This window comes from Camponotus vicinus, unplaced genomic scaffold (assembly GCF_025532165.1).
Source record: "Camponotus vicinus isolate PSW18456_S1 unplaced genomic scaffold, iyCamVici1.0 SCAF_12, whole genome shotgun sequence".
Taxonomy (NCBI): Eukaryota; Metazoa; Arthropoda; class Insecta; order Hymenoptera; family Formicidae; genus Camponotus; species Camponotus vicinus.
The window spans coordinates 10,331,379-10,341,732 of NW_028141948.1; the positions used below are offsets into that span (position 1 = coordinate 10,331,379).

A 10,354-nucleotide genomic window follows, 5' to 3' on the forward strand; every position below is an offset into this window, starting at 1 on the left:
TTTCCCTCATCTCGTAATTATTTATAGCAAGATGAAACGTAATCCCCTTGCCGTTGTGATGAGAGAACGGAAAAGCGTATCATATTGTTTTTCGTTAAAGCGCATTATTAAACACCACGAGAATGACGCGTATAATTACGCTCCGAAAGAACAAACAGCGGGAGTTTAATTACGCAATTTTTGTGCACAAAACAGCCCATCGACAAAAGCGTAATATAATATGTTTATACGATGAAAGCTCCGCCGGTCTCTTTCATGCGATATCGCGATGATAATAAATGGGGAACGTTATCTCTCGCGTTTACGAGAGAAGTGAACCAAACGACCCTCCCCGTAACGAACTTCTCTATATCCTCGCAGCATCCTTAGTAAAGTCATACGTCAAAGCACATATAGGTTAATTATACGCTCCACATATGCTCCCGCGCGTCTACCTCGCACGTATAAGTTTTGTAATCCTTAGTCCTCAAAGGCGGATCTTTACGTGTATCTTATGCGCGATTAAAGTTAATACGTGTACGTATATCAGATACGCCTTTCTGTGGGAAAAGTGTGTTACGTATACAGTTTGTTCAAATTTGCATCAACAATATCTGTACACCGTCTAATTAAACAGGAGAAAAGAGAATCAATCTATTTTCTAATAATAGCTATAGAGATATATATCTACATTGAAGAGTAGGATATTATAGAAAGTTTAAATAATGAAATCTCTAATATAATACACAGAGCAGCATAGCGTCCATAATAATAATAGAGATGATAATAATGATAATTATTAATTGCAAACGTAATACCACGATAATTATGGATAATATTACAAAGCATTACAGTATATTAAATTTCACTAAACGCTGCACTGGACGTTTATATTCAGTTCAATTGTGTTTAGAAAATCGTACATTGGAAAATTAAGGTACAAATATATTCGACGATTTGCTGCGACATTTGTAATAATAATTTATCAAAAAATTTAACAAAAAATATATATTGAATGCAATTTCGAGATTAAAAACAGACAATTATGGAGTAATTAATGCAAGGTAAAATTCCGTCCTTTTCCTTTTAGACATAGCGCACGGGAACTTTACGCCCGAGGAAGCACCGACGACCGAATCGCCGATTCAGAGCGACGTCTTCGTGGAGAAGAACGGCGCAGCCGAGGGAGAGCTTCCGGTTTCGACGGCGAAACACGACGACCCTACGTACATGGCGGTCGTGATCGGCGTGCTGACCGCCGTCATACTTTCACTAGCCGTAGCGATATTTCTGATTGTCTCGCGACACAGGCAACGCAAGTGTTTCGCCAGTCCGATGACCGGCAAAGCTCCTTCGCATCTAGGCTCTACCTGCGCCACCGTCGAGAAAGGCGCGGCTTTGATGGCGTATACCCTGGAGGACGATGAAAGGTGAGAGATTACCTATCACTTGATAATTAATGCAAAAATAAGCGACTGAAAAGGTCGGCTATCAAAGTTGACACGGTCTTATATTTATTATCCTAATAAAAAAAAGTCTAGGTATAAAATTAATAAAATATAATTTCTTTTTAAACGCATTAATAGAATCTCATTGTGGTTCATTAAAATATAAATTGCTAAAATGTAAAGTAAAATTAAATAATTTTAAAATGATCCTTTTAACGTTTTGAGAATAACTTCCTACATAAAATTAAGAACTTTACAATGATCAAATTTATCAATTATCGACAGTGACTGAGTAGCTTTGGATGATAATTATTTTCTCCCGACATTCTCGTTCATTACGCGACTATCGATGTCTAGACAGGCAAAGGTATAAGATCATTGCGAGAGAAGTAATCGGACATTCGCTTTTGCATCGTCAGGCGCGCTTAATGATAATACACGATTACACGAAGGCTGTATTCCTCATTTCTTCCAAGTTTGTGTCCGCTCAGGACATGCTCAACACGATGACGGCAGTGGCCTTCCAATAAACTTTCCATCCACCGTGCTCGTTAGCGAACGTCCAATAACGTCCAATAACGGACATCCTCGGGCAATATATCGAGTTTGTGCGGCACGAATGTCTCCAGAGAAGATCCTCCGGCCGCCTCGTAACTCGGAAGCATCCCGCACGAGCTTCGGCATCGATCCTCCTCTCCTTCCCCCGAGGTCTCTGCTCGCTTTGTGCAATCCGATATTGCAGTTGCGAGCTTCGTATCAAAAGAGAACGTGTAACCTGCAACTTCAAGTAGGCGTGCGAATGTTACGTCGGGTCTTTGACAGACCGCGCGCCTCGCACGTGTAACGCTAAAATTTACCAGTAGAAAATATTAATTCCTAAAAACCGGAGATTCGTCGAGATAATTCGCAATATCAAAATTATACATTTTGCATACAAGTCTCTCTCCTTAAATATAATTAATATGTGATTCAATTAAAAGTTGTATTAATGTAACATTACGTTTCATCAAATAAATAATTCGATTCGTGTGATACACGATAAGTGATCGGTAAAATGCTCAGTAATTTGAATAAACAATTGACTATTGATACGACAGACGTATCGATAGCAAAAAGAACGTATGTCGCATCGTTAAACTGTAAAAATCGCAAGCAATATAATCGAAGGAAGTCCACCCATTGCGATCGAACCAATGCAACGATACTTCAGCCTCGAATCGATCCCTTTTCTTTCAGATACGCGGGTGGTTCGCTACCGACCTTGCCGCGCGACCTCGGGAATCGTCTCCTGGATATCGTGAAGCTGGACGACTACCAAGAGCCGTACCAGGCGCTAAAGTACGCGCCGTATTATAGCTACAGCACCGTCGTTATGGAGATGAAAGACATGATGCTGAACAACAAGGGCACCAACATCAATCACTCAGGTATGCGGCGCTCGAACGCGCCTACACCAATATCTATACGGCACGTATTCGCGATTACGCACACACGCATATACGCACGTATACGCCAACGCACACATTCATTCGCCGCGGCTCCTGTGCCAACGGCGGTGCACCCACATACGTCCCGGCAACAAAGCATTCGCCCTGACCGCAATCAATACGCCATCCCCTTCTGCGCTCGCTCCTCCTTTGCTATATCATCCACAGCGGTGTACGCGAACGGTGCAGTTGACACGTCGTACGATTATGCGGTACCGGAACTCGGCACGGTGCCTCTGCTCAATCAGGACGCGGGCGCCGGTCGCGGGGCGACCGTCTCCAGCGCCACCGGCGATCAGGACAGCCTCTTCTCCAAGAGTTCGCGGACCACGAAGACTGAGGACAAGAAGGTGAGTCATTCGCACATTCCTATTTTTAATCTCTTTCGTTGTTTAATCTGTGTAATTAACATTGAATATCTGTCGATAAAGCCCGACAGAAAGATAGAGACCTCTCTCAAGATTTCAATATAAATCAAAATATAGAAATATAAATTTGTTATTAAATACGGACAATAGAAAACGAGATATCTTTATCTTACGACAATAGAAAACGAGACATCTTATATTCTAAATCTCAATATCATGAGATAAAAAGTTATAACAATAACGAGAAAAATCGGAAGAAGAGTTAATATGTCGAGAAATCTCCGTTATCAATGTCAATCAAGTTCGATATAATTTATCTTTGACTTTAAACGATATAAAATATCTCTTAAACATAGTATAATCTGTTATCGATTACGTTTTATATTTTTGTTCAGTTGATACGAAGTGTGCAATCGTGGATATCGTAAAAACAAGAGATCTGAAAAAATAATTGAAAGAAGGATAATGGCATTAAAATTTAATGATTGACCCCGACTGATCTTAGCCGTGTACTGTATAAATAAAGAGCGGAGAAAAAAAATGCGCATCGTTGTCGCGGCATTAAACGTAACTCTCCGCCCTGGACGGAGATAAATTCACAATTAATAATTTAAATCAATATGGTGGAACGAGCGCCGAACATTTGGGGCGGATATACCTCCCGTGGGTACAGTATAACGTAGCTCGTATCCAGAATGCCAGAACACTACACGAGGGCGGAAAAGAGCGCAGAAACCCCTCCGGGTCGACATGAAACACGCGAGACGATCCCCCGGGTTCTCCATCGGTATAAAAAGAATCACGGGATCGCGGCCGAAGGTCAATTTAAAAGCGCGTGATCGATACTGACAGATGCTTTTTTTTCGTGTCGACCGTGATACATAGCGATACCGATCAGCTGGAGATCGGCAAACATACCTACGGTGCAACAAGAGTTCCCTACAAAACGTTCGTTCGCATTTATGCACCTTTCATGTTCGGGAATAATAGATCATAGAGATATCGTAGTGATCAAATTGTTATGGCTTCTACACAGAGAAAATATTGTAGTAAAAATTACAATATAATTTTTGTAATTGTAAAACATATCAATATATAATTCAAAAATCACGATATATTTTTATTCAATAATATATATTAATAATATATTTTTTATTATAATAATATTATATTTTATGAAAGAGTATATTGTGTATAATTATTTAAATATGGTTATGTGCACAAATAATCATTAACAAAGCATAAAACAAATGCATATAATTTATAATTTTTATAGTAATATATATTCTAATGTCGCTATAATTCGAACTTTATAATAAATGTTGTGAAAAAGAATATTTTTTCATGTAATTTGTACTGTAAAATTTTCTCCATGTATCATGTAATTATCTGCGTATCGGTCGTTGTTGGTATATAAAGGCTGTTCGATGAGATTAAAACTCATCAACAGAATAACATTTGCGAAAGCTATATGTTTTATGCTTGCGAATTTTATTTACAGACTTTCCCAAGACTATATTTTTTAAATTCTGTACTTAATCTAGAATCAAATGTTTCATGTCTATTTATATTTTCGAGATTCAATATGTTAAAATTTTTGTCTTTTCTTTGGTTCTATTAAACAAGTATCCATAATTCTTAGTAAATACTTTTTGAAACAAACATTTTTATATTAGGTTTAATTTTAATATCTATGATTGATGTATAAAAAAATAATATATTTATTATATATACACATAAAGTTGTACACACATTTTTCTGTTGCAAAACGGAAATAATTAACGCGGTGATCTCCGCGATCGGTTCCCGCGAGATATCATCTCTGTGACAGGAACGACACGGGAGCTCGTAGAAAGATAATTGGAGCGAACTGTCGAATACCAGCGATGCAAAAACGGCCGGCGTGTAACGCCCCGCTCTGCTTAGACAATAAATCGCTATCGCGGTTCGTCCGACACGCGCCGGAAATAAAGCCGGGGACTGCGACGTAGTCAACGCGGTGTCCGCGATGAAATCGATCGATCGATTGTCGTCGGCCGGTCGAGCAGCGAACCAACTCCCGTCGACAGGACGCGTCGACGAGGACCCTTTCGCGGATACGCTGCAACCCTCGTGGAATGTATCATCATTACGCGGTCCGGCGGCTTCCGGGCCAGTTCGCTCCGTTAATTGCGGAGAGAAAGCGCGTCGTGTAATCACGTTTTCGACCGCCCCGCCTCCAACAGCGGAACGCATCCGCTCGACATCACAAAAATATTACGCGATAGGAATTGATTCCACGATCAACCGTCCCGATGTCGAGTATCACGTATCGCCGAGAACACACGGCTCGTACATACAAAATTTCATGGCATTTGATAATTCTCTGTTTTAAGAACCACGACGTGTACACGAAGCTCACCCCCTTTCCCCTTCCCCATAGGTTTTACAGTATAATATCGCGTCGGAGATGCGTTACGAATAAACAAATTTTATACGAATAGTTGTCCACCGACGCGGAGAACCTGGACAAGCACACAGATAAAATATATCTCGCGAGAAGAAAAATAGTGAGCTCTAAAAGTGCGACGATTTTTATTTCGTGCTTTTTCACGAATGCAGAGGACAGTCGTTCCTCATATGACAGATGATTTGGACACATTCGAAATGTCTATATCTTTTTACCGTGTAATATTTTTTTACCGTAATGGTATCTATAAGAAATTCTGCACGTTTATTCGAGAAATATGAAAAAGAATACTCGATATGAGCATTTGCCGTCCTGCTCCACGATCGATTCCCTCAAAGTCATGAATGCAAACAGCTTCTTCACCGTCGAGTGAGTCCTTTCTATGCGTCGGGATACACGTGTGTCCCGCGGATAGACACATCTGGTATCGCGGTTTGTGTACGGTTTCCGCGGCGTGAATCGAGATTGATCCGAGCACAATGCTCGGAACGGGACGCTCCGGATCCGAAAGTGCCCGTGTCTACGTCGAGACGTCTGCGCATGATTGACATCCGACAGGACCACTCGAAACAGTCAAAACATTTCACCCCGCGTGTCGCGTCTGGCCTTGACGCTTCGTAGCAACGCCAATCATCCTTCTCGGCGGATTCACTGTTATCCGTAAAACGACGATTACTCGGCGAACACACGGTACACTATTTCTTTTCATGTCACTCTCATTTATGATGGCGATCGACTTTTAAAACCAGACTCTTGCGATTGCTTAGGTATTCTTCTAACTACACTAGGAACCCAATAATTAATTTTCATACAAATTTACAATAATATGGAATTATCAATATGAAAAACGCGTTGCATTTTGAACCTTAATCCTTCAAAAAATTCGCAAGTAATATAACAATTTAATATTTTGTATAATAATATTTTTTATATAGTAATGTAATAATTTAATATCTTTCTACGCGTCATTCACCTTTAGAAAAATGTTCTTCCTGAAAATAACGCGAGATGTTATCTAACATTCTACGAGTCCGTCTGCTTTTGCCGATCGACAATAAGTTCACGATCAATGGAACACTTGTAAGTCGTACTACAGTTCTGTGCGCTCTCTTTCTCTCTCATACATATCTCGATAAACTCGATAATCCGCGAAACGCGAAGGCGAGGGTCGAAGGGGGTAAAGCTGTTCGTCGAATGACGGCCGTAGATCTTGCGATACCCACGATGCGCCCCAGCGCGACTAGCGTGATCATAGATCGTTGATTATCGTCCGGATAGCTCGCACAATGCATTTGCGCTTTCGTGTTGCAGTCGCCGACTCAACAGGAGGTACTCTCAGCCCTGAAGAGACGTCTGGAGCAGACTAGCGTACCGCTCTTCCCACGGCATCGCCTTCGCATGCTCTCCAAGCTCGCCGAAGGGGCCTTTGGAACGGTAATGACATTGTTATTACACCCGCGAATAATAAGTATAGTATATTTCCAATTGGTCACGAGTTTCTAGGATAAGATGAATCGTTTAGCTGACGAGCCTGCGTATGTTGATTAATTGCTAATATTCGAGCTTCAAAAATTTGCAAAAATATCTAATGATTAATTGCTGTGTATATATCACCTATTCTCTAATTTGCTTTGACAATTATTTAGATGGACGAAAACATAAAATATGCAATTTATCAAGCTTTTAAACAATATTTTATCCATCTTTCGTTCTGAATTATTCTAATAAAACATAACAAAAGTTTGTTGCGCTGTAAAAATTCGTCAGCATCAGCACAATCGCGCTTACGCGAGCAGAAGTAATTTCAAATGCGGCCAACTATTTCGTGTAAATTCGCGATGCAACGTGTCGCTGCCTCCTCCGTCAGGACGACGATCGCGAAATCAATCCGTTTGTTGGCCGTCCGGGCGATTCAACGTTGCGCCGGATGCGCAACAATACGTCGATTAACGAAGTGCCTGGAACGTGTTATTCTTCGCCGACACAATGACGCCTCGTCGCGTCAGGGGTCGTCGAGAATAATCAGTTTAGGATGCGTTACAGTGGCTAATAATTCCCCTTTGTTCCCGCCCCTCCTCCCGACACCGGACGGCGCATCGTTAATGACGACGCGACGAGGAGGATCATCGCTTCGTTTCGCGCAGTTCGCCAGTTGCCGCGTCAGAAATCCGCGGGACAGAATGCATCCACATGCACGCGCGGTTGTGCGGACTTTGCAAGAGATCGGACACGTCGATCTCGACTCGGTCATCGACATGCGAAATCAATCGTCTTCGTCCGGTAGGAAATCGTCGAATCTCTTACGCGTAATATCGCGGAAGGATGCACTAGTCGTGGTGCGTTACGCAATGTGCATACGATGATCGATTATTCTTAGCCGCCGCTCGAAACCTATGGATTTGCATTGCTAGGATTCAGACGGAATTTCCTGACGGATTCTATCTTCGCGCATCGTTATTCAATGAAAGCAATAAAACTTGTTTATTCCGTATCAATCTGAGAAACATAAATAAAATTATAAAAATGTGTGAGGATAAAATATCAATTTTTTAGCTTGTATTGACTAAATTAAATTTTGTGTATCACAAAAGAATCCTACGATGTATGTAAAAATAATATTGAAGAATTTAGAAGCTGCAGAGAATACTAAGTATCTCTTGTTAAGTGTTCATCTATATGCAGTTTTTTCAAAGTGGTATGGTAATTATCTTTAATGTTGGAAAAAATTCCCCCAATGTGTGCTCCGCGTAATTGGAAAGTTAGATGAAAGTACATGTATCACTGCGCTCTCGGGCAAAATTATTGTTATTATCGCACTTGTATAATCGAATAATATATAATATTAACAGTGAAAACGGAGTTGGTAAAAAGCCGGCTCATGCAAAGTCACGTACGACGAGGTTCGTCAAAATCACGGTAAATTACGGAATTTCGGCCGTTCCCGAATTTATCCTGGTCACTTCTATGCATATACATAACGCAATTCAAACAAATTATGCACATAAAGGTATATGTGGCGGAAGCTGAAGGGATCCCGGAATACGGAACGACGACCACCCTCGGCAAGCGACTCGTCGCCGTCAAGTTTTTACTGCCGGAAGCCAGCGAGAAGGAAAAGTGAGTATACACGTCTGTATGGAAGCCGCAATTTACATTCCGTTTCGTTATAGCGACGCTTGATTGAGCGTGCATGCTTTCCTCCCTAACCCGTTTCTCTCCCCCTCGTGAACAACGATAAACCTTTTAGAGCCACGTAGAGAGATGCGCTCACCGGTTGCGATTTTATGCAGCGTTCGTTGTTATCTATCGACCGATAGATCGTGAGTTAGTTATCTTGCCTTAGTAAACGAATAGAGTCGACTTGAAGAAGATAAAGATGCGATTTCTAGAGCGCATCGCGAGAGACAAATTGATCGCAAAGCGCTAGATCAAGATGTATGTTCGGATCCAACAGATTTCTTATATCATCTTGGTATTGCATATACATTAATTGAAAGCAATAACGGAAAGTATTTTCATAAAAACGGAATTCGCACGGAATATAAATGTAACAGAAGATACGCGCGCAAAAATGTGGCAGTCGAAAGGGAAAGGAACTCTATTGCAGGGTCGGAAAAGGCTATGCCCGTGAGGGACGATATATCAAATTTAGGGGATGAAACGATCGTATTTTTTGGGCAAACGCATGCGACGTTTGGCGACGCGATGCGACATCCGCTGAAGAAACCCCGCGGCGGCGAAATGTCCGGATACGCCGTTCTCGGACGATCGTTCTCGCGATTATCGCGTCAGACATCAGAAAAAGGCCAGTTCGATTCCACGAATGGAACGGATTTGCATACAATGACCGGGAGATAGGGTATCGGGGACTTTGGCGCGCACTCCGAACCGACATACGGGCAGACCTCGTAGTAGAGATGACAAAGCTTCCTTCCAACGAGCAACGACGAAAATCGACGACCCTCTTGGATACTGTCGTTTGGGAGCCGTTCGCGTTCGACTGTCGGGCTAAAGAGAAATTTCTTCTCTGTGCAGCAATCTGTCGAACGTTGCGACGTGATCGAGAATAGCGAACAATTTGGCTGATTTAGCGTGCACGTATTTATTTCCGTTGCGAAAAATTGCGATGTGACTACGTTTCGTAAGTATCTTTAATAATGTAACGCGTTATGTATCAAATAATTACAGATATTTTATGAAATAAATTCGAGATCTGTTCGACAGAGTCGGCTAAAAAAAGACTTCTTCGACTCTGTGTAGCAATCTATTGGATATTTGAGATGTGATAGAATAGTGAATATTTGGCTGATTTAGCATACACGTATTTATTTGCGCCGCGATAAATTGCACTATGATTGTGTTTCATAAGTATCTTTAATAATGCAACGCGTTGTGTATAAAATAATTGCATATATTTTACGAAAAAAATTCGAGATCTGTTCGACAGAGTCGGCCAAAGAAAAACTTCTTCGACTCTGTGTAGCAATCTATCGAATGTTTGAGACGTGGTCGAAAATAGCCAACAATTTGGCTGACAATTTAACGTGCACGTGCTTTTGCGCTGCAAGGATGAATTGCGTTTCGTAAGTGTCCTTAATAGTGCAGCGCGTTATGTACAAATTA

General features: G+C 41.3%; 2 protein-coding genes across 12 annotated transcripts in view; one reads left to right on the top strand and one right to left on the bottom strand.

Moving 5' to 3' along the window:
* Positions 1-10,354, bottom strand: part of LOC145963056 (uncharacterized) — a 368,536-nt gene that overhangs the window by 336,691 nt on the left and 21,491 nt on the right. The window lies entirely within an intron of this gene.
* The window catches only part of LOC145963049 (discoidin domain-containing receptor 2), a 250,006-nt gene that overhangs the window by 224,351 nt on the left and 15,301 nt on the right, over positions 1-10,354 (top strand). For 4 of the 5 annotated variants that reach the window (XM_083084656.1, XM_083084660.1, XM_083084659.1 and 1 more), the window contains exons 8-12: positions 1,070-1,409; positions 2,664-2,854; positions 3,083-3,264; positions 7,043-7,165; positions 8,739-8,848. In XM_083084656.1, the coding sequence (XP_082940782.1) occupies positions 1,070-1,409; positions 2,664-2,854; positions 3,083-3,264; positions 7,043-7,165; positions 8,739-8,848 (946 nt within the window). The remainder of the gene's footprint in view (positions 1-1,069; positions 1,410-2,663; positions 2,855-3,082; positions 3,265-7,042; positions 7,166-8,738; positions 8,849-10,354) is intronic. The other variant, XM_083084658.1, reaches the window with a different exon arrangement.